The 25813-nt window shown below is 44.0% G+C and overlaps 1 protein-coding gene across 2 annotated transcripts in view; it reads right to left on the bottom strand.

Moving 5' to 3' along the window:
• The window catches only part of ank3b (ankyrin 3b), a 515038-nt gene that overhangs the window by 405759 nt on the left and 83466 nt on the right, over window positions 1-25813 (bottom strand). Inside the window, exon 1 of one of the 2 annotated variants that reach the window (XM_078413210.1) lies at window positions 20585-21099. The exons of the other annotated variant lie outside the window; for it this stretch is intronic. Within the exon in view, the coding sequence (XP_078269336.1) occupies window positions 20585-20647 (63 nt within the window). The 5' untranslated portion in view covers window positions 20648-21099. Of the gene's footprint in view, window positions 1-20584; window positions 21100-25813 lie in introns of those variants that run through there. 2 annotated transcript variants of the gene reach the window in all.

A 25813-nucleotide genomic window follows, 5' to 3' on the forward strand; every position in this document is an offset into this window, starting at 1 on the left:
AGCAAAGTGAGGAACTAAAGAGAAGGTCTGTGATTAGGGGAGGTGATGGAAAGGGCAAATAACGAAAGAGGTGCAAGTTCCAGCAGAGAAGCAAAATATGGATCTAGAAGAGGTGAAAGTTTTAACTGGAGAGCCATTTGTTGAAATGATTAAACTCAAATTAAATGCAAAATTCTGCACATGCCAGAAATCTGAGATAAAAACATAACGAGGGCATCATTCAGGAGGTCAGACAATGCTCTCTGAGAGTGAAATAAAGACCGGATTACACTTTGACAATCGTTTTTGCACCACATTTCACAAGCGCTCGACTTGCCGAGTGCTTCTAGGATTTATTTTCATTTTTATTATTGAACTGAGCAACTGTAATGTGCCTGGTCAGGATGAAATGCTATTCCTTGCGCTTCGACCAGTGTGGGAGGCCCAGGACAGAGAGATCAGAGGGGGAGATCAAGGAATTCCAGCACTTTGTGTTTTAGATCAGAGGGGGAACTGGATGGAAAAATTATTTTTTTAAATAACATGAATCTAGAAACTCATCTACACACTTGCAAACATGGTATTTCAACAGCAGTTAACCTCTGCCCCTGCCCACCAAACTGTACAACTCCTCCCCCTTCTGTCATGGGATAGACTGACCCCCCTTCCCCGTACATGTGTGTGTGTGTGTGTGTGTGTGTGTGTGTGTGTGTGTGCGCGTGTGTACTCGTGGGTATGTGTGTGTGTGTGATATATATATATATATATATATATACACACTGAACTTTTTTTTTCTCTCTTGTTTATCATATTGTTTACAGTGTACTATGTTTACATTTTCTGTTGTGCTGCAGCAAGTAAGAATTTCTTTGTTCTATCTGGGACACATGACAATAAAACACTCAACTCTAATAATCCCAATTCCTCAAACCATAGAGGTAAAAAACGTTTGACAAATTAAGAGGTTCTCCATGGCAAGAAATTATAAAGAGCCACAGATTAGTATAGGAATTCACAAATGCTCCGTTTCAGTTCAGTTTGGTGTCACGTGTACTTAGGTACAGCGAAAAGCTTTTGTTGCGTGCCAACCAAGCCAGTGGAAAAACAATACATGATTACAATTGAGCCATTCACAGTGTACAGATACATGATACGGGAATACTGCTTGTCAGCGAGGTGAACTCAGAAGACATTAGACCCAGTGTTGAAGTCCATGCTCCGGCACGGTGGCGCAGCGGCAGAGTTGCTGCCTTACAGCGAATGCAGCGCCCGAGACTCAGGTTCGATCCTGACTACAGGCGCCGTCTATACGGAGTTTGTACGTTCTCCCCGTGACCTGCGTGGGTTTTCTCCGATATCTTCAGTTTCCTCCCACACTCCAAAGATGTACAGGTATGTAGGTTAATTGGCTGGGCAAATGTTTTCTAAAAAATTGTGCCTAGTGTGTGTAGGATAGTGTTAATGTGCGGGGATCGCTGGGCGGCGCGGACCCGGTGGGCCGAAGGGCCTGTTTCCGCGCTGTATCTCTAAATCTAAAAATCTAAGTCTAAAACTTGTGGAGAAGACAGTGTCTCAGAGAGAGCTCAATAATTTGTCAATAATTTAGCTGCTCACTGCTATCTCCTTTTAGCGATAAATAATAGTTTATTTCAAGACAGTGCAATATAGAGAAGTACAACTTCACACCAATACATGGTGAATGGGCACTTTCATTTGGAAGAAATCCAGAATGTCCCACATGCAATTTTCCATTTGATTCTTTATACTTACAATAATTCCTTGGATCCATTCCCATGTATTTAACTTTCAATTGCAGCAGTATGGAAGATTAGAAAATACAATGGTGCCAAGCAGCAGCACTACATCTCAATTGGTACCAAAAAAATGTCATCTACTCCCTGAATTAACGGTCTAATTCTTCCTTCATTCTTTACTCTCTGCTGCCCTCCTAAACTGCTAGAAGACCCAACACTGCTGCCCCTCCTCTACCCCCCCCCCCCCCCCTCGCCTCTTCCCCTACCTCACACCAGTGTGGGCTCTGCAGACCAGAAATCAAGAAAAGGACGTTTTTCTGGTCAGCGAGTATCCTGTGAAATTATTTCATGGCAAGCTTGTAAAGGCTAGAAGTAAGCAAAGTAATTTCCAATGCATCATCCTGTGAAAGTTCTTACTCTCCAAATGCAATTAAATATCTCATCAAAGCAAAAGCAAATTGATTTCTGTCTCATTCCAAGTACATGACTGTTACATTTCAATTTAAAGCACTTGTTGTACCAACATTTTCTGTACTTTGTACATTCTCCCTCTCACGATGAACGAGCCTGGGCTTATAGTCCGCGACTGAATGAGTATTTCAGGGAAATAATAAGCAAGTAATTTTACACCCATCAGAGACCAGTATCAAAATAGACCTCGTTGCACATGACTAAAACTGTGATCTGTCACTATGTAGTATCCAAGTCAAGTCGAGGTTATTGTCACATACACAAATATGGGATAGTACAGGTACAATGAAAATCTTGCCTAAAACCGTGCATTGATTCAGACAACACACAAAAACCCCATAAATTACACATAAATTATACAAGCTGGGAAAATCAGGACTGTGCAAATAAAAAACATGATTGCAAAAATATACATTTGGAAAAACAAGACCATGTTAATGCAAGAGGTAGACACAAAATGCTGGAGTAGCTCAGCGGATCAGGCAACATCTCTGGAGAGAAGAAATGGGTGACGTTTCAGATCGAGACCCTTCTTCTGAGCAGAAGAATCTTCTGAGCAGAAGAATCTTCCCGCATTCTGTGTCTACCTTCAATTTAAACCAGCAACTGCAGTTCTTTCCTACAAGTAATGCAAGAGGTAATCCATAATGTCAAGAGTCAAGAGTGTTTTATTGTCATATGTCCCAAATAGAACAATGAATTTTTTACTTGCTGCAGCAGCACAACAGAATGAGGATTGGAAGCAGAAGACATAATTGTTCTCTCCTGGCCACTATTACCTTATTTTGAGCTCCTGTATGGTAGTCTACTAATGTATTAACTTGTCCATATTTTGTGTTACGTGATTAAATGGTATTAGACCTAATGGCTCTCAATAGCTTGTTGTACCAAAATATTGCTGTTTAGTTGTCAGCCAATACCTTTGAAAATAACTTTATGATTATAACTGTACCATTGTATATTTGCAAACACCAACACAAAGGAACCTACGAGCACAACACTTCCAAACATTAGGGTCCTGTACTTGCGCCCAGGAAGCTCTTAATTTTTATTCATTGTTCAACTAACTGTTAGCCTGGGCATCGAGCTCCACTCATCAAGGGGTCACTGAACAGGCAAGTCTGAGTTCATGGAAGTGTCACCATAGAAGAGCAAGTTAAGCCATACAGGTCAACCAGGGTTTTTTTTTGGATGAGGACACTGGCCTGGTGAACAGAAGCGCTAAGAAATGTTATAAGGACTCCTGAAGGTGCTTGATAAATGTTCTGCATGACAAAAATTCGAATTTGGAATTAGAGATACCTCTTTGAACAGGTTGGTAGATGGGATATAGATAACAAGGTTTGTCCTGTAACGAGCAGAATGTAACAAGTGGCGCCACCCACGGATCAGTTCAGTGAAAGACATATAATCACAATAGTACTTTATTAGACAAGTATGTTTTGCAACATACAATGAATTTGATTAGCCATACAATCATACCAATAAAGAGCAACAAGACACCCAAATAATTTTTCAATATGAACATCCACCACAGTGACTCCCCCACATTCCTCACTGTGATGGAAGGCAAAAAAAGTGCAATCTTCTTCCCTTCTTTGTTCTCCCGCAGTCGGGAGACTCGAACCTGCCATTGTTGGGGCGATCTTGGCGCCCGCAGCCGGCGGTCAAGCCCTCCACGGCGGGACGATCAAGCTCCTGCATCGGGGGATCTCAACTCCCCCGACCCCGGGTCGGGGCTAGTCAAACCTTCTGCGACATTGGAGCTTCCCGACATCAGTCTCTACCCTAGACTGCAAGCTCCTCGATGTTGAAATCCGCAGGCCGCGGTTGGAGCGTCGATCCCAGGCAAGGGATCGCAGGCTCCAATGGTAAGTCTAAGGCCCCATGGTGGGACTCAAAATCAATCTTGATCAAGGCCACCAGTTCCATGATGTTAGGCCACATAGCGACCGGAGATACGATCCGGAAAACAATCACATCTCCGGCAAGGTAACAGATTGAAAAAGGTTTCCCTCGACCCCCTCCCCCACATAAAACAAACCCGAGAAGATTAATACATACTTTTAAAACACTCTGAAAATAACAAAAAAAGACGAAAAGACAGACAGGCTGTTGGCGAGGCTGCCATCACTGACGACGCCACCCGGTGGACAGAGTGCTGGAATAACTCAGCGGGTCAGGCAGCATCCCTGGAGAACATGGATAGGTGACATCTTGGGTCGGGACCCTTCTCCAGACTGATTAGTATAGTGACCAGCTTTAAATTATATATTAATGATCTGGAAGAAGTTGGAATAGGTAGAATCTCAAAATTCAACTGAAGCTGGGTGAAAGCTTAAGTAAGAATTACTTTTTCCACATGAGTGATAGTGGAAGTGGAGTTCTGTGTCCATGTTAACAGATAACGCTGAGTTACAAAGTCAAACCGAGAGCAGACAGAGCCAATTCGACAAAGTAAGGGTGGCATCAACATTTGTTTTGAGTAAACAACATTAAAACCATAGAAGGGAAATGCATGCACATTTCAGAGCAACCATTAGTTCTGAAGGAAAACTAAATCAAAATGCTGAACATAGATTAGACAGCATTTTTTGAAGAGGTTAACAGTAAATTCTTACTGGAGACACAAGGAACTGCAGATGCTGGTCTACAAAAAAGGACAAAGTGCTGGAGTAGCTCAGCGGGTCAGGCAGCATCTCTGGAGAAGACGAATAGATGATGTTTCTAGTTGGTACTCTTCAGACTCAAGGAGTTTGAAAAAGGATCCTGACCATTAATGTCGCCTATCCATGTTCTCCAGTGAATTCTTACAGATGCTTCCTAGCCTGCAGAGCATTTCCAGCACTTAGTTTTTTATTTTAGTTTTCCAGCATTTTGCTTTTCAACTTCATTCATAGAACATCTTTTACAATTGCATATTATATCTTTTGTTGAGAAAACAGAAGATGTACATTTTATCTTTTTTTATTGCCCATAGCTTGAAACTAAGATGGAGTAATTTGGAAATGTAAGAAAGGGAAATTAAGTGACTCACTGATATGAAATTTTAAATGAAATGATATTACTAGTTGGCTGCATGACTCTTCCTATGTGTAGGAAGGAACTGCAGATGCTGCTTTACATAGAAACATAGAAAATAGGTGCAGGAGTAGGCCATTCGGCCCTTCGAGCCTGCACCGCCATTCAATATGATCATGGCTGATCATCCAGCTCAGTATCCCGTACCCGCCTTCTCTCCATACCCCCCGATCCCTTTAGCAAAAAGGGCCACATCTAACTCCCTCTTAAATATAGCCAATGAACTGGCCTCAACTACCTTCTGTGGCAGAGAATTCCACAGACTCACCACTCTCTGTGTGAAGAAATGTTTTCTCATCTCGGTCCTAAAAGACTTCCCCCTTATCCTTAAGCTTTGACCCCTGGTTCTGGACTCCCCCAACATCGGGAACAATCTTCCAGCATCTAGCCTCTCCAACCCCTTAAGAATTTTATATGTTTCTATAAGATCCCCCCTCAGTCTTCTAAATTCCAGCGAGTACAAGCCTAGTCTATCCAGTCTATTTTCTTCATATGAAAGTCCCGCCATCCCAGGGATCAATCTAGTGAACCTTCTCTGTACTCCCTCTAAGGCAAGAATGTCTTTCCTCAGATTAGGAGACCAAAACTGCGCACAATACTCCAGGTGCGGTCTCACCAAGGCCCTGTACAACTGCAGTAGAACCTCCCTGCTCAGACTGAAGAAGGGTCTCGACCCGAAACGTTACCTATTCCTTCTCTCCTGATATGCTGCTTGACCCACTGAGTTACTCCAGCATTTTGTGTCTACCTTCGATTTGAACCAGCATCTGCAGTCATCTTCCAACCCTTCTTCCTATGCTCAGCTGTAATAGCTATTCACTGGGAATACGCTTAGATTAGAGAGAGACTGAAGATCTGTTGTTGTAAATCAATAATTAGCACTTCAAATATATTCTAGTGTCAACCATACCAATCAGTGTCCTTGCAAATAATCTACACTTCCAGTTGTCAAGCACAGTGAATGAAACCCTTAAGCCTGCCATTACTGTAACGTTTGTGTGCCAGTGTCGGGTTTTAGACACGTACAAGGGCTCTGCATTCAACACAGAAGTCAATAACTTCGGGACACATGGCAAGGAGAGGTTCTGTGGTATGCGAAGCATTTATTTTCATTCAAAGAGTGATGGAATTTTGGAACTCGCCCCCTCAACAGACTCAAAGCAGAAGCCGTTACTCGTGTGGAAAGCGAGCACTTTAAGTTGCTTGAACTATGATGTGGGAATAATGTAAATAACCTTACATAATAAATTAACGGTGAAAGGGGTGGGTGGCGAAGCTGTGGAATTCTTTGCCGCAGAAGGCTGTGGAGGACGCCAATGGATATGTTTAAGGCAGAGATAGTTTCTTGATTAGTACGGGTGTCAGGGGTTATGGGGAGAAGGCAGGCGAATGGGGTTAGGGAGGAGAGACAGATCAGCCATGATTGAATGGCGGAGTAGACTTGATGGGCTGATTGACCTAATTCAGCTCCTATCAAACCTTATTTAATAGGAATCTGAGGGGGTTACTGAGGGGGAACAGAGGTAGAGTTGTTGCCTTACAGCGCCCGAGACTTGGGTTTGATCCTGTCCACCGGTGCTGACTGTACGGAATTTGCACATTCACCCGGTGACCTGTGTGGGTTTTCTCCGAGATCTTTGGTTTCCCCCCACACTCCAAAGACATATAGGTTTGTACGTTAATTGGCTTGGTATGAATATAAAATAAAATGTCCCTAATGTGTGGGATAGTGCTAACGTGTGGGGATCGTTGGTCGGTGCGGACTCAGTGGGCCGAAGGACCTGTTTCCACACTGTATCTCTAAACAAACTTTTTCACGCAAAGGGTGGTGGGTGTATGGAACAAGCTGTCAGATGAGGCCTGGACTATTGCAACATTTAAGAAATAATTAAAACGATACATGGATAGGACAGGTTTAGAGGGATATGGGCCAAATGCAGGCAGGCGAGACTAGATGGGACATGTTGGTCGATGTGGGCAAATTGGGCCGAAGGGTGTTTCCATACTGTATCGCTCTATGTACTCTTTTCTCTGTTGTTGTCTAAATAGACTAACTAGCCTCTTTGCAAGCTGTAAGTTTCATAAATCACTTGCAAATCATTGAATCATATGCAATGCCACGTTCAGGATCTGTGCACAAAACAGCGAGACTTATTACAACATTCAGGTAATGCTTTTGATTTATTTCAAATTAAGCATTAGAAATAAACTGGCCATCATATCAAGCACTAGATCCATGAATCAAAAAGCGTATAGTGGTGCCTGGAAAATAGCACATGGAGTGGAGTGTAGCGCATCGATAAAGGCCCGAAATAAAGGCAAGGAGCCAGGTATTTCCGGAACGTTATATTTTATTGTACCTCGGTTATCAGACGGGTCTAGTCTGCCGGAATGGCTTAGCGCCCAAACCTTGTCCTTATATACCTGGTCCCGGACCGCCTCCCTGGACTGGTCCATTCCCGTGCCGAGGGGTCGGTAGAAGTATGGCCCGACCCTTGGGAGCCGCCACAGTACCCCCCCCCAGATCACGTCGAGGTCACCAATGTAGCGTGTCGATAAAGGCCCGAAATAAAGGCAAGGAGCCAGGTATTTTGGGAACGTTATATTTTATTGTACCTCGGTTATCAGACGGGTCTAGTCTGCCGGAATGGCTTGGCGCCCAAACCTTGTCCTTATATACCTGGTCCCGGACCGCCTCCCTGGACTGGTCCATTCCCGTGCCGAGGGGTCGGTAGAAGCATGGCCCGACCCTTGGGAGCCGCCACAGAAGTTTATTTTGTATATTAATTGTCAGTGGTAAAGTTAACTTTGTAAATTAAAGGAGGAAGTAAAAGAGTAACAACGTAATCAAAAACAAGGAAATTAGTGGAAATCTAATTTCTGTGATGGTCGACTGTTTCCGAACATTTTATAAAGTGTAATCCATGCGTGGAGGGCGATACGGTGACACAGTGGCAGAGTTGCTGCCGTCCTGCAGCGCCAGAGACCAGGGTTCCATCCTGACTACGGGTGCTTCGCGAATGGTATGTTAGCATTCATAGCAAGAGGATTTGAGTATAGGAGCAGGGAGGTTCTGCTGCAGTTGTACAGGGCCTTGGTGAGACCGCACCTGGAGTATTGTGTGCAGTTTTGGTCTCCTAATCTGAGGAAAGACATTCTAGCCTTAGAGGGAGTACAGAGAAGGTTCACCAGATTGATCCCTGGGATGGCAGGACTTTCATATGAAGAAAGACTGGATGGACTAGGCTTATACTCGCTGGAATTTAGAAGACTGAGGGGGGATCTTATAGAAACATGTAAAATTCTTAAGGGGTTGGAGAGGTTAGATGCGGGAAGATTGTTCCCGATGTTGGGGAAGTCCAGAACCAGGGGTCACAGCTTAAGGATAAGGGGGAAGTCTTTTAGGACCGAGATCAGAAAACATTTCTTCACACAGAGAGTGGTGAGTCTGTGGAATTCTCTGCCACAGAAGGTAGTTGAGGCCAGTTCATTGGCTATATTTAAGAGGGAGTTAGATGTGGCCCTTATGGCTAAAGGGATCAGGGGGTATGGAGAGAAAGCAGGTACAGGTTACTGAGCTGGATGATCAGCCATGATCATATTGAATGGCGGTGCAGGCTCAAAGGGCCGAATGGCCTACTCCTGCACCTATTTTCTATGTTTCTCTGTATGGAGTTTGTACGTTCTCCCTGTGACCTGCGTGGGTTTTCTCCAGGATCTCTGGTTTCCTCCCACACTCCAAAGACGTACAGCATTGCAGGCTAATTGGCTTGTAAATTTTCCCTAGTGTGTGTAGGATAGTGCTAGTGTGCGAGGATCACTGGTTGGCATGGACTTGACTTTCGGCGCTGTGTTTTTAAACTAAACTGAACCCGAGACTGTGCAACATGTTGAAGCGTTGCAATTAAACATCAATTGAACTAAAAAGTGAAGAAATGAGAACATTATTCAATGCAATCCCCACAGAGTTTGGCTGCATGCTTTATGAAATATCTTCATCATGGAATGCTGCTCTGGGACACAGTACAGTGGATTCCCATCGATGTCATCCTCCACAACAGGCACAAAAATAAATTCTGCTTCTGTCAACAAACAAGGTATGCAAACAAAACACCAACATGAATATAAGCCACTGGCTGATAAATACCAACAGCTAGAAATGAGTTGAAGCAGAGGATGACACTATAGGAAGCATAAAGGTTTAGACTTTATCAATATAGCGCGGAAACAGGCCCTTCGGCCAACTGAGGCTGCGCCGATCAGCGATCATCCCATACACTAGCACTATCCTACACCCGAGGGACAATTTTTTTTTTTTTACCAAAGCAAATTAATCACAAACCTGTACATCTTTGGTGTGGGAGGAAACCGAAGCACCTGGGAGAAAACCCGCTCCATACAGACAGCACCCGTTGTCAAACCCAGTTCTCTGGCACTGTAAGGCAGCAACTCTACCGCCCCACATAATAAAGTGGAATATATTCTACTGTTCTTTTTTTTAGTACTTCTGATGGCATTTTTAAAAACCTCTTAGATGACTCAATGAATCTTCTAACATATTAAACGATTCTTATGCACAGAAATCAAAAGCAAGCGATCGCTTGAAGGAAATTCCAACAAAGCTATTGTTATGCCTTCAGAAGTTACACGGATAGGTCAGGTTTATAGGGATATGGGTCAAACGCGGGAAGGTGGGACTAGTGAAGCTGGGACATGTTGGCTGGCGGGAGCAAGTTGGGCCGAAGGGCCTGTTTCCCCACACTGAATCACTGTGACTCCAAGATATTGAGATGTGCAAATAGAGCAGACTTTTTAAACAAACCAGAGCTTGGGTGAAGAAAGAATGGCAGTGGCCCCTTTCTTTCAATGCATGCTTAAATGAACATGACAAAAATATATGACAACGACTTTAAATAGGCAGAGACGGTGATCACAGCAGATTTCCAATTTTTCACAACAGCCTTTATTTTAACATGTGCACTGTGATGTGCGAAAGTGTTCCAAGCTGCAATGCCTACACAGTGTTTATGAGAACAAGAAATATCTCTCCCTGGATATAAATGAGTTTTTGCAATCGTTTATGCACACTTGTCATAGAGTCATAGAGACTCATACATGACCTACAAAATCCTCCTCATGACCTACAAAGCCCTCCATAACCTGGCCCCATCCTACCTGACTGACCTCCTCCACAGACACACTCCGCTCTGCTGCTGCCAACCTCCTGTCCCCCCCCATCCGGACCAAACTCAGATCCTGGGGGGACAGGGCTTTCTCCATCGCTGCTCCCACCCTCTGGAACTCACTACCCCAAACCGTCAGAGACTCCTCCTCACTCACCACATTCAAAACATCACTGAAGTCTCACCTGTTCAGCACTGCCTTCAACCACTGACCGTCACCTCACCTTCTGTCTCCTTTTTCTGTTCGTTTACTTATTTATCTATTTATTTTCTTCTCTATATTCTAGTAATCCCTGTAAAGCATCTTTGAGTGTTTGAAAAGCGCTATATAAATGTAATGCATTATTATTATTATCATACAATGTGGAAACAGGCCTTTCAGCCCAACTTGCCCATATCGGCCAACATGTCCCAGCTACTTGTCCCACCTGCCTGCATTTGGCCCATATCCCTCCAAACCTGTCCTGTCCATGTACCTATCCAACTGTTTCTTAAATGATGGGATAGTCCCTGCCTCAAAGTCTGGAAGCTTACTTCATACACCCACCACCCTTTGCATTCATTCTTAGTTGAAAAGCTTTTACATCAGTCAGAAAAATGAAAGTGAGGAAACTATATTTGGAAACGGGGTGGCGCAGCAGTAGAGTTTCTGCCTTACAGTGCCAGAGACCCTGTTCAATCCTGACCGCAGGTGCTGTCTGTACGGAGTTCGTACATTCTCCCTATGACCAAGTGGGTTTTCTCCAGGATCTCCGGTTTCCTCCCATACACAAAAGATGCACAGGTTTGTAGGTTAATAGGGGACAATTTACAATTATGCCAAAGTGTGTAGATGGTGTTAATGTGCGGGGATCACTGGTCGGTGCGGACTCGGTGGGTCAAAGGGCCTGTTTCTGCGCTGTATCTCTAAATTGAACTAAAATAAAATAAAACACAAACGTAAATACATCTGTAAATATTTTTGACACAAATAAAGTTGGCTTAAATTTAAAGGTTACAATTCAGAAAATACACAAGGCTAGCACCAGGTCAATAGAGAGCAGGAACAGGTCATTCCATCTGCAATGCATATGCCGAACGTGATGCTGAGTTAAACTAAGCTCTTCCTTCACGTGATCCATATCCCTCCATATTCCCTGCATACCCATGCGCCTATCCAAAATCATCTTAAATGCCACTACCATATCTGGTTCCACCACTACCCCTGGCAATACATACCAGGCACCCACTACCATGTAAAATACCTGTCTGGACATCTTCTATTGCTCCCACATTAAAGCAGCACCCTCTCGTCTTTGACATTTCCACCCTGCTGAAAAAGGTTATGGCCATCTACCCCATCTATGCCTCTCATAGTGTTATATACTTCCACCCAGCCAATCTTCACAACGTGCAATTAAAAGAACTGTTATTTACAATAATTATCTATTTATCACAGAACAAACGGAAACAATTACAATGTAAATAGAGTAATTCCACCCCCCAACACTCCCAGATATCCATCCTTCCCAAGGTTAAAAGATAGATGGTGCAGCGGTAGAGTTGCTGCCTTGCAGCACCAAAGCCCCGGGTCCGATCCTGACCAAGGGTGCTGTCTGTACGGAGTTTGTACGTTCTCCCCGTGGGTTTACGCCTGGTGCTCTGATTTTCTTAGCACACTCCAAAAATGTACTGGTTTGTAGGTGAATTGGCTTCGGTAAAATTGCAAATTGAGCCTGGTGTGTATGATAGCGTTAGTGTGCGGGGATTGCTAGTCATCGCGGGCTCGGTTGGCTGAAGGATCTGTTTCTGCTTTGTATCTCTAAACTAAACTAAAGTCCTTGAAGCAAAGAAATCAGTAAACACAAAAAATGCTGGGAAAAACTAGCAGGCCAGGAAGCACATGTGAAAAAGTTAACGTTTCAGGTCATTGTCTGAACTCTGCTCCTCTCTCCACGAATGCTGCCCAACCAGCTGTGTATTTCCAGCAATTTTCATTTCGCAAGATCTCTTGGTAAACAGAAAGTCTCTGCAGCAATTGGCATTTTGTTCCAAAGCAAGGCAAAAGAACAAAAGATATTTGAACAATGGCACAAGAGATTTAAACAATGTGGTGATACTAAACCTGGCTCAGAGTGCAGGTTCAAGGTGCAATCATCAGCAACAACTTTCAAATAGGACACATTTAAAGTACAAGTTTCCCCAAACTTACATGTTAAATGTATCACATTTGAAAATCTGGTACTCTTCCCCCAAAAATCATTGAGGCCAAGTCATTTGAAATGTTCAAAACAGACTGATAAATTTATTTTTAGAAAAGAGGGAGCCAAGATATATAGATATGGTTTAAATAGAAATCAGACATAATCTCACTGAACAGTGAAAAATAGTCAAAGGTCTAAATGGCTTACTTATGTTCCTATACCCTTTAACATACGCCAATATATGTCCCAAGGATCCTTTTTAAACAGCTGAAAGTACAATTATAGACAGATAGGGTTTCCCTTGTAAGCATCTCATTTGCTACTACTTTCTTGAAAATGACTCTTTTACTTTGTTCCAGTAATTAGACACGCTACCAGGAGTGGGTGGGTGAGCTCGAGTAGGTTCATGGTAGAAACAAAGGATACATTTTCAGTGAACTTCACTGCAATCTCAACATATCAGTTGTCACGGAATTGAGCGAAACTGTTGGGATTTAGCATTCCTAATGTGGCAGAAACATACCAGACAAGCACGGTGACGCAGCGATAGCGTTGCAGCCTTACAGCGCCAGAGACCCGAGTTCGAACCCGACTCGGGGTGCTTGTCTGTAAGGACTTTGTACATTCTCTCTGTGACCTGTGTGTGTTTTCTCCAGGATCTCCGGTTTCCTCCCACACTCCAAAGAAGTACAGGTCTGTAGGTTATTTGGCTTGGTATAATTGCAAATGGTCCCTAGTGTGTGTAAGATAGTGTAAGTGCGCGGGAATCGCTGGTCGTTGCGGACTCGGTGGGCCGAAGGGCCAGTTTCCGTGCTGTTTCTGTTAGCTAAACTAAAAAGTCAGGCCTGCCAAACCAAACACTGTGCAGCCCAGACTATCTCTCAGAATCCTCCATTTTGAACCTTGTGTTGACAATGGCGATGAGCAGGCTAACACCTGCGTGCACTACCTTTATTGTCAGGCTAACACCTGCGTGCACTACCTTTACGAACAGGCTAACACCTGCATGCACTACCTTTGCGACGTAAAGGAAAGTAGACTGCTGGTGATCAGAGGGGAACTAGATTTACTTTAGACTTTAGAGATACAGCTTGAAAACAGGCCCTTTGGACCACCGAGTCAATGCCGACCGGGGATCAACCCACATACGAGCACTATCCTACACACCGGGGACAATTAGGGACAAGGCTCATCGCCTCGGCAGCTGGACCTCGGCAATGGTGGGGCCTCAACGGCGGGAGTCTTGCGGGTCAGTGGGAGTCTCCCGGGTCAACCCACGGTTGGCCGTCAATGAGGGGCGCGGGAGAGTAACCGTGAAGGGGGGAGGGGGTAAGAACAATGGACGAGCTGGAGTGGGGAGACCGCCGGGAGGAGGAGAGCGGAGGACAAAGAAGGAGCCGGTGGGTGTACTTTGTAACTTTGACAGTTCCATTTATGTGGCGACTATTTGCATACCTTGGGTATGCAAGCAAAGAACTTCACTGTGCCTGCTCCATTTACAACTTTTGCCAATTAAGCTACAAACCTGTACGTCTCTTTGAAGGGTGGGAGGAACCGGTTGACTCGGGAGAGCAAATCCATTCCCTTGGTTCGGCGCATCCAGAACAAAAGACTTGAAGCCTTGAAATGGAGCTAAACCATTTAAGGGTGATGTCGCTTGGACAGCTTACAACCAGGCAGTACGAGTATTGATTTCGCGAACTTGAAGTAACCATTGCTTTCCCTCTCTCTTCGTCCCTCCCCCGTCTTAGTTCTCCGACTAGTTCTACTGTCCGCCTGATTAAATATTACTGACCGTTGTCACCTTACCCTCCTCTAACGATGAACCATTCTACGTTCCCTTATCATCATCTGCTTCGATCTGTCATTTACACAACTTACCTTTCCTCATCTCTGTGTCTCCCTCTCCCGAGTCTCAGTCTGAAGAAGGGCCCCGGCTCGAAACGTCACCCATTCCTTCTCTCCAGAGATGCTGCCTGTTCCGCTGAGTTACTGCGGCATTGCGAGTCCATCCAAGAGTGATGTAAGGAAGTTACTCGACATCACAGTCTAGCAGGTTGTTAAATTCACTATTCCCTCAAATCTGCAACGCTCACCCCCAAATTCTATTGAAAATATCAATACTCTGATTGTTCAGCAAGAGTTTTGAGTGAAGGAACTGAGATGGGGGAATGAGGTCAAGATACAGATCAGCAATTATCTAAATGAATGATGGAATACATTTCGAAGGAGTGCCTGCCCTCATCCTGTTTTATTTTATTTTTATTTTTAGAGATACAGTGCGGGAAACTGGCCCTTTGGCCAACAGAGTCCACAGCGACCAGTGATCCCCGCACATTAACACCACCCTACACACAGCAGGGACAATTTACAATTATACCAAGCCAATTAACCTACATACCCGTAGGTCTTTGGAGTGCGAGAGGAAACCGAAGATCCCGGAGAAAACCCACGCCGGTCCCGGGGAGAACGTACAAACTCCGTACAGACAAGCACCCATAGTCAGGATCGAACCAGGGTCTCTGGCGCCGCAAGGCAGTAGCTCTACCGCTATGCCACCGCCCCGGCTCTTGTGTTCTCAAGCACAATTAGACCATGAGGAGTTAACGTGGCATTGTAAAATGTTCAGATAAACAAACCTAGTTTGCTTCTGGTGTCCTGAGATGTTACATATTTCACAGATGAATCAGATGACCTTTGCCTGGTTTATTTTGAGGACTCCAGTCCCTAAATGCATCTTTCAAGATGATCTGCCTCACAAAGATAACCCGAAGTCCCAGACTGTACTGGTATGCCTTTGACAGAAGAGCGAGCATCAAACAATTTCTCTTCCACAATGGTGCCATTCAACGATCAAAAGGCATATTCACTGAGACATCACATTATGATAAAAACCATGAAAACAATTACATGGTACGGGTAGTTCTGTTATAACGTGATAGTTGCTTTCTTAAGAAACCTTGCACTCTATTTTAAAAAATCACATTGTGAACATAATTATGTCAATTGGGAAAAAAAGGGGGTAGAGAGTTTCAGGCTCAAAGTTTTTTTGCTCTCCACAGGATTTTCAAAAAGAAGTCTTTTTGATGGCTATACGTTTATTTTTGTTACTGCGAGCTAAAAATACCAAAGGCTGTGCATCACATTGTTAAATAAAGTATCATTGCACAAGAAGAAGTGATTGCTTGACAATTTGAATGGCCACTTGTGGTGAAATTGACAAACTGTGTTTTTAAGGAGACAATGGTATCTGAGTACTGCAGGGGGGTTACACTGAAAGTGGGTTTTAATTTGGTTATTATTCCTGCAAGACAGCTTTATTTCTGCTTGTCAATTTACATAGTAATTTCTAAGTGAATCTTTGGTTTCTCATCAATAAATATTATATTATAATCAATCTGGTTCCATGTAATGCAGAGTGTTTCTGAATTCATCAATCAAAACCAAAGATGGCTGGAGGAACTCAGCAGGTTGAGCAGCATCTGTGGAGGTTGAGGCATCGTCGGTGTTTCTGGTGTGACCATCCATCAGGACAGAGTGCGCAAAGAGGTAAGGGGGGGTGGGGGGGGGGGGGGGGGTGAAACAGGCTGGTAGATAATATGTAACCAGGAAAGTACAGGGATAATGGGCAGGTGGAGCTTGATGGTGGTGGATATGAGCAGGGTTAGCCAGGGAAGAAGAAACTGAAGTAGAGAGGATGTGGGTGATGGAAACGCGAGAGGTAAACAGTGGGAGGGAGAACCTTGGTGGACTGGTAGGGAAAAGAAGCGTAGGTTAACTGAAATTGGAAAATCTGCCTTCCAAAGTGAAAGGCTTGGATAGAGACGATGTGGAGAGGATGTTTCCACTAGCGGGAGAGTCTAGGGCTAGAGGTCACAGCCTCAGAATTAAAGGACGTTCTTTTAAGGAGAACATGAGGAGGAATTTCTTTAGTCAGAGGGTGGTGAATCTGTGGAATTATTTGCTACAGAAGGCTGTGGAGGCCATCAGTGGATATATTTAAGGTGGAAGCGAGCACTGGGGGGGGATTAGCATATGGGTGGGGAGTAGTTGGGGCAACCTGGTTAAAAAAAGGGGGAACGGGAAGACCCAGTGGAATCATTACCGAGGTTCCCTGTAGGGAGGAGGGGGGGGGGTGAGTAGTGGAACCTAGGAAAGTCAGTGATAGGTGGATACAGGTGAGAGGGATTTTGATTGGCAGGTGGGCGGACAAAGGCCAGAGATCAATAGATGAAAGGAGAGAAAAGGGGTGAAAGAGATGTGAAATACAAATGGTCCCAATCCATAATATTGTGGCGCGTAGAAAAAGGCCCGAAATAAAGGCAAGGAGCCGGGTATTTCAGGAGGTTTGATTTTATTACGTTTGTCAGACCGGTCAAGTCTGCCAGTATGAAATCGCGCCCAAAACCTCGTCCTTTATAACTGTAGCAAAGGGCCGCCCCCCTGGACCGGTCCATTCCCGTGCTGAGGGGTCGGTAGTGGTATGGCCCGACCCTTGGGAGCCGCCACAGGGACCCCCCCCCAGAACTGGAGGCACGAAATGCACTGGTGGTCGCACAACCCGACCGGACCGCGTACGAAAGTCGGCAGGCGGAGGGACAGGCGGAGGGACCCGCAAAGGGGGAGCGACCTCGTGGCCGAGGCTGGGCAACCCGCAGCAGATGGAAAAAACGGGTGTCATCTGTTGTGATGCCCCGCAGCTGGAACTGAGCCTCCGCTTGGTGAAACCAAACGCGAGGCCGGGTGGTCCAGAATGTCGGGAGCTTGATAGATACCGCCTGGTCGGCCTGCAAGCCAGACGAACGGTCGGCTTTCCATTTTGCGTCCATTATATCATCAATGGACTGTTCGGGGTCACCAACTGTGGCGCGTCGAGAAAGGCCCGAAATAAAGGCGAGGAGCCGGATATTTCGGGAGGTTTGATTTTATTACGTTTGCCAGACCGGTCAAGTTTGCCAGAATGAAATCGCGCCCAAAACCTCGTCCTTTATAACTGTAGCAAAGAGCCGCCCCCCTGGACCTGTCCATTCCCGTGCCGAGGGGTTGGGAGCCGCCACAATATCATCAATCCTCCAGAGATCCTGCCTGAACCACTGAGTTACTCCAGCAGAGTGTTCGAAGCACAATATAAAACCAAAGGGAGGGTTATAAGTGGATGGAGACTGGTTGGGGAAAAGGGGGGAGCAGGATAGTGAAAGAAATGGGTATGGTTGAGGGGGTCACAGGTTGGAGGGTCGAGTGTTACCTAAAATTGTAGAATTCCATGCTCATACCATTGAGTTCTAAGCTTAACAAGCCGAATATAAGGTGCTGTTCCTCCAAATCAGACATAGACACAAAAAGCTGGAGTAACTCAGCGGGACAGGCAGCATCTCTGGAGAGAAGGAACGGGTGACGTTTCGGGTCGAGATCCTTCTTCTCCAAATCGGACATTTGTTTTGTAACCTGTGGTATCCAGTTTCAACCTCTTTTTAAGGTTACTTACTCCCATGGATTAGATGTTGGAGAGAAGATAACTGCATTTAACAGAGCTTTGTTACATCTTTAAGGAAGATGGGATAAGAGATGTGCGGACTAAAGAAAGAGGAAACTAGAACTGCTGCCTGTCCCGCTGAGTTACTCCAGCATTTTGTGTCAAACTAGAGTGGGCGATAGTATCTACAGAGTATAATTGCGAATACGGACCGATTTGATAGAATTGTTGTTTCCCCATTGTAGATATAATACATTTCTAAGTAACGTGTAGCCAGGCTTAAGGTGCACCAAATGTTAACAAATCACAGAACAATGATTAGTACAGGTGTCAGGTTATGGGGGTAAGGCAGGAGAATGGGGTTAGGAGGGAGAGATAGATGAGCCATAATTGAATGGCGGAGTAGACTTGATGGGCCGAATGGCCTAATTCTACTCCTATCACTTATGATCTCATAACAATAGGCCACATGACTCAACATGCATGATCCTACCATCAACCACTTGCTCTATTATGAAAATCCTTTTGGCCTACATTTATACCCGCAACTAAATCAAGGCGAATAAATCGGCCTCTGTCATTAACCTGAACAAGCTGGTTATTCCTCTCTCAGTGTCACCTGTGCCCAATTGCCTCAGTGGTCAGAAGGTACAGAAATAGGAAGCTGGAGTGTTAATGCACATCATGACATTAACAATCAGTCTCACAATGTGTTAGTGCAAAATCCTTATTCAATTAAATCATTAGATATTTTCTGGAGGTTTCATGGAGAGTCTAAAACAAAATATATAGATTTTTTCTGCCATAAAATACTGGGAAAACTGGGACAACAGGACTTCAAAGTGAACAATTCTAAACACAATTGTACAACATTGACCGAAAATTCTACTAATGTAAACAACTAGTAGGGAATAACTTTTTTTCCTGTTAAAATCAACCTCCAAAAGATTGAAATGCCGACATAAAAGCCACACCCAATGCTTGGCATGGTGTGACGGGATCGACATATTTATGATGCACAATATTATCTGTGCCTTATCGCATCCAGATATATTAACGAAGACACAACTTGTAAGATAACAGGGATATTATTCAATTATCCCTTCCTAATGAAAAAAATTAATACGATGCAAATGCTGACGGACTGAGGCACATCTCAAAATATATCTCCGAGTACAAAGAAAAACTGGAGGAAAAAAAAAATCCAAGCAATGTATTCAGTCTTTATTGAGATAGAAAATTGGAAACATCCAAGTTAATTATAAATTAACCCTTGAACCTACAATAAAAAAAACCCCACCTTTGAAAACTTTCCTCCATTTCTCTTTGTTCATTATCTCACAGTAGATTTCCCGAAATTCATTTTACAACAACATCGCAAAGAAAATGATGACCAGGGAGAGTGATGTATAAAATGGGAAAATCCATCATTGACTGAGCCAAAAAAAATAATAACACCTACTCAATTGCTGACTTTCCTGGAAGATTTAAGGTTAATAATTCGGTCTGGGTAAAATATTTACAACCTTTGCAAGAGCACTGGAAATATCCAACATAAAATACATCTGCATCCCACCTAGAGGACACAGGTGGGGTTTTTTGACTCTTGGGTGACACGAATATTCGCGAATTGCGAACAATAGACAGCGATTCTTCACCATATTGATCAGGAAAAAGAAATCAATGGGCGATGTTGGACAAAAGATGGGCTGGGAGGTGTTTGGTACTGGAAGTGTCAAGGTACAATAAGAAACGTTATTCGGATCCATCTCGTTTAAAGAAAAACCCTGTCAAGACACACAGACTCCGAATTCAGACCGACAGATGGAATAAACTCGAAGGACGAATCTTCCAGTACCTTTGTCTTCTCTGATCATTAACCCCTGACATATCGACTTTTTACATTGTTCCTCAACTCAACCATCTGGAGAAACCACACATTCCGATCAAACAGCTTCATTTCGTTTCCCACGCTTTAAAAAAAAATGCAAATAGATGACGGGGCAAAAAAAATAAAATCTTATTCTACAATTTACTTTCACTTTGCTTCGACAAAGATAGAAGCTTGCTCTCCCATGAAACACTGTCGTCTTCCAGTATGGTTATAAAAGGTTATCGAGCCAAGAAATAGCAAATGGCAGCAAAAGTAGGTTTGGTGAACAGGTGAACATTGTTGCATTGGCTTAAATGCTCCTGAAATGAGAATTGCAGACAGGTCTTTAACGCCGTTTCACGTTGGTGCCATTCTCTCTGAAGTCTTATTTAAAAGCCCTTCACCGAACACACCCATCAGCACCAGACGAAAACAACACAGGCTTCCATTCTAGCAGTGCCTCTAATTTCTATTGAATAAACCAAACTCTGCTTTATGGATTCAACGGGCAGGCAAAAGTGGACAATAAAAACAAAATATATTTTTTTGTTTTTCCCATTCAACAACAAAAAGAAACTCCCGTTTACCTTTTTCCCCCTCTTCTTCCTGTGACCAGGTTTTGAACCATTTTTCTTTACTTCCTCGCTCATCTTACGTCCAGTCTATTAAAAGAAGCGAGCACACACTCCGGGTTATTCCGAAACACAGTGGCTGGCTGCTGGCATATAATCGAGATCCCATCAAAGGCTCAATCCATGTGTCGACGTCTCAGAGACAGATTAAGCCATGACTGCTGGTGAAACCACACAGCTCCGGGTCGGCTGGCTCAGATTTACGGTCTATCGCTCCTTCCTGCCACGCCAGAATTGATCTGCTCCAAACTCCAAAATAAATCAGACACCACTTTTCCGGATAAATTTTTTTTTAAAAATCAGTATCCCGTCTTCATTTCACATCGAGATGCTACTTATTTCCTCTCCCCCTCTCCACCACTGCTCCGTAATCCACAGTGTCCCAATCACATGCAGGAATTAAACTGGAGACAGTCGATACAATCTCTGAAGCTTTTCCTAGTCAATGAATTTCTCCTCTCGCAGCCAAGTAGAGGGGAGGAGGGATAGAAAAAGAAATCTTAATCCCCTGTAATTTCCTCGCAGCGCCACCAGGTTGAGTGAGACCAAGTAAAACCCTTGGTTCAGGTTCCGTGGGAAAAGAAAGCTGGAATTACAAACATAGAAAAACAGAAAATGAGAGGTGCAGGAGTAGGCCATTCGGCCCTTCCAGCCAGCACCGCCATTCAACATGATCATGGGTGATCATCTAAAATCAGTAAGTACCCTTTCCTATTTTCTCCCCATACCCCCTTAATTTCTTTAGCCCGAAGAGCTAAATCTAACTCTCTCTTGAAAACATCCAGTGAATTGGCCTCCACTGCCTTCTGTGGCAGAGAATTCCACAGATTCACAACTCTCTGGGTGATAACGTTTGTCCTCATCTCAGTCCTAAATGGCCAGTCCCTTATTCTTAAACTGTGCCCCCCTGGTTCTGGACTCCCCCAACATCGGGAACATTTTTAGTGGTGTGAGATTGGGTTCCAATCATCTCAACTGAGGGCACTTCTATTAGTGCGCATGAGTCGATAAGAAATTGCTGTCATCCAAGATATCAATTAAAAATAATATTAAGAACACTTTTTTTAATGTACCTTGTTCAAAACCCCCCCCCCCCCAAAAAAAATAACCATGCGGGCTCAAGAATCTGCACAAAAGCTGAACTAGAGGTTATTTCCAGCATTTAAATATTAAATAAAAACAGTTGTCTGTTTTTAATTTTCAACTTAATCCCATCAGCAAATGTGCCCTAGGTAATCAATGCAGGCAATTAAGCATCTCCTACATTAGGGCAGAAACTCCTGTGCTTGGTGCAGATGGAAACAACAATGTCTGGGCTGATCCATCACCTGTCAGTATCCCTGCACAAATAATCGTGTAGTTTTGAGACCGTTTTAAATTCCTTGTTGACAAGATAGTTTTCTCGCCTCTCCAGCTGCTACAGGTCGCGGTGAACTTTGCCCTGCACTAACCCTCCCCCCAACCCTTCTGGAAAGTGATCTGGCTGGAACATGGCGACTATTTAATTTTGTTCCCTGATCATAAGAAATGACCTCACTTTTTTTTTTTAAAAGAACAATCGGCCACTCTATCGGAAAACAAGCAAACATATACATTCCTAAGCATTCGCCTCTTGTGCGTTCTCCAAAATAACACTGGAGATGTATCAACAGGTCAGTGTGTGCAGCTCCAAGTTGCATTCGATTCTAATTGAAAATCAGCAAGTGAATAAAGTGATATTGCGGTGAGGCTTGATGGTGGGTTATTCAATGTGACGTGCAAGGGAACAATACCTCTGCCACTCGTGTACCATTTAGCGACACAGCTCACTTCGCTGCAGGTGCAACGCGAGTTGGAGGCAAACCAGCGTGCCTTTTTGGCAAACTGCACCACTTGCCGTTTGCAAACCAGTCCCTTTACCCCATGCAAAACAACGCAAATTGCAACAGATAAATCTCGCTGATAGCTGCCAAAAGTCAAAGCAATTCTGCAATAATAGATTAAACCAGAGGTATTTTTTCTTTTAATATTACTTAACAGGGACACTTGAAATAATTAACCAAAGGAGGTGGGGAAAACAACTTCAGTGCACAGATAGCTCATTCATTTTGAAAGAATAGATGATTGCCACGAGGATTAATCTATTGTGCTTTCACAGGTCAAAAGTTCAACCCTATAATTTACACAGAAGAAATAAGCCATATTTTATGTGACTGTTCCTCTGAGCTTGATTGTTAATGTATCCAGAAACCTCCATCTTATGATAATACCAAGCCAAGTATTTTAATGCACCAAAAACTTGATGCCTAGACATTCTGTTGTACAGCACTGCATTTTGGTGCAGTTCACAAAGTAATTCAATCAGAAAAATTAAAAGCAAACTCAGTTTGGCTCTGACTGCATGGTGCTTGTGGAATGCTAAAATTGATAGGAGCGTTTAAGAGGATTTTGGCTCGGCACACGTATATGCAGGGAATGGAGGGATATGGATCACATACAGATAGATGAGAATAGTTTATCTTGGCATCATGTTCAGCACAGACATTGCGGGCTGAAGGGCCTGTTCCTGTGCTGTACGATTCTATGTTTTAGGTCCTTTCGATTTATGATGCACCTTTGCAGGACGGTGACTGATCACAAATAGCATACATCTTTTCCCTTCACTTGCACATAGAAACATAGAAACATAGGTGCAGGGGTAGGCCAGTTGGCCCTTTGAGCCAGCACCGCCATTTAATATGATCATGGCTGATCATTCAAAATCAGTACCCTGTTCCTGCTTATTTTTATTGCTCTTATTGTTGGACTGTGGGTAACGGAATTTCGTCCAAAAGACTTGTTTTTTTGGATGACAATAAAGGTTATTCTGATTCTGATTCTGATTCTGCTTTCTCCCCGTATCCCTTGATTTCTTTAGCCCCAAGAGCTATATCTAACTCTCTTGAAAGCAAGAGTTTCGAAGAAGGAGTTGGGACTTAATTGAAACGTGCCTAGATACAGTGGGTATGAAGAGAATATTTACCTTTGGGGAAATAATAACTCGGGAGTCACTATTTAGAAATTAGGGTCACTCGTCTTTTCACTCAGATGTCGAGTCTTTGGACTGCTCTCTTCCAAAAGATATTAGATGGAAAATCTTTGAACATTTTTAAGGCAAGGGTAGAGACATCTCTGATGTTCAAGGAGTGAAAGGTGGCCTGTGGGTAGCCAGGAGGTCAGATTTGAGGTAAAAATCAGATCCAACATCATTTCATTGAATGGCAGAGCAAGTGTAAGGGACCAAGTGCCCTATTCCTGTTTGAAATTCACAGCCTTATCCAAAGTTTTAAGCAGAGATTTCACTTGTCTACTGACCGCTCTCTGACCTCTTCCTCATGTCACATCTCTTGGCTCTTCTGGAATCTGGTGTCAGAAAGGTTATCCAAGATCCAGGCTTGGATGAGCTCCAACGTCGTGTAAGTCAACAACAGGGCAACCAAAGTCACCATCTTCTGCCTCACAACTTTCTCAGTACAATACAGTATTCAAGAGAGAGTTGATCAGCCATGATCACATTGAATGGTGGTGCTGGCTCGAAGGGCCGAATGGCCTACTCCTGCACCTATTTTCTATGTTTTCTAATAGCCCAGTTATTCCATCCAGTTCACAGACCCTGTCTCAGTTACAGTTTACAGTTTAGTTTATTGTCACGTGTACCGAGGTACTGTGAAAAACTGTTGTTGTGCGCTATCCAGTCAGCGGAAAGACAATACATGATCTAATCGAGCCATTTACAGAGTACAGATACATGATAAGGGAAGAACGTTCAGTGCAAGGTAAAGCCAGCAAATTCTGATCAAGGATAGTCCGAGGGTCACCAATGAGGTAGATAGTAGTTCAGGACTGCTCTCTGGTTGAGGTAGGATGATTCAGTTGCCTGATAACAGCTGGGAAGAAACTGTCCTTGAATTGAACAAGACTATTTGCAATCTTCCTACCAATTTGCACAATATCATTTTCATTGCACTTATTTGTAATGCTGCTCAGCGATCTGCTCGATTCTCCTTATCCATGCCTTTTTTTCCCCACAGAAGGCCACAGTTTGACATTTTACACTTGCATCAGTACCTTAGCAAAGCTGTCTCATTAATCCTACTCACTACTTTATTTTTCATTATCTGAAATGTTTTAGCCTTTCACCTATTTAACTAATTGGCAAAGATTTCTTTGCCAGCATCTTTGTGCTTCATTTTCTGCCTTTACAGGAAGTGGACATCTCTGATATAAGCTGCACTTCGTTACCGAGTCAAGTGGCATGGAAAGAGGCATTTCAGCCTACCTCATCCATGCTGATCTAGATGCCCCATCTAAGCAGATCAAATTAGCCAGCATTTTGTCCACAACTCTCCAAACCTTTCCTGCCCATATACCTGCTTAAACAACTCAATGGTTCAATGGTGCTTGAACCATGGGCTCAGTCCACTGGAGCGATTCCCGATCCAGGTAAGCCCCAGGCTCCTGCAGGGCCTTCCTCCGTCGCCCTTGACCAGATCGGCCGCGAACCGACATCCCTCACCTTGCCCGGCCATCTTTGTGTCTCAGGGCGACTCCTGCAGCCGACCTTGAAGGTACTGGAGGTATTATCCCGGTTCACCCTCCTAGCGGCCCTTGCTCCTCGCATCCGACTTCTCCAGTCACCGCATCCCGGTATCGCTGTCCACCGAGTCTTCGGGTCCTACGGGCGGATCCCCTCTGTCCTGTTTTTACACCTTACACTTCCTTACCTATGTACCTCCCTCTCCCCTGACGTCAGTCTGAAGAAGGGTCTCGACCCGAAACGTCACCCATTCCTCCTCTCCAGAGATGCTGCCAAACTCGCAGAGTTACTCCAGCATTTTGTGTCTATTCCCAGTTGCATGTTCCGCTAAACCATCGCAGCCACGGCACCTCAGGAAGGCTTCTGTTTAGTTATTGTACCTGCCTCAGCTACTTCCTCTGGCAGTTTGTTCCGTATACCCACCAGCTCCATGTGAAATGGTAAGCCCTCAGGTTCCCATCAAATCATTCCCCTCTCACCTTCAACCTCTGCCCTCTTGTTCCTGATTCCACTATCCTGGAAAGAGACTCTGTGCGTGCAGTCTCCCTCTTGATCTTCTGCACCTCTATAAAATCATGAGGGGAATTATCTATTTATGATTTATTCCTTTTTGTCGCTGAGAAGGTAGC

Source organism: Rhinoraja longicauda, chromosome 16 (genome assembly GCF_053455715.1).
Source record: "Rhinoraja longicauda isolate Sanriku21f chromosome 16, sRhiLon1.1, whole genome shotgun sequence".
NCBI lineage: Eukaryota > Metazoa > Chordata > Chondrichthyes > Rajiformes > Arhynchobatidae > Rhinoraja > Rhinoraja longicauda.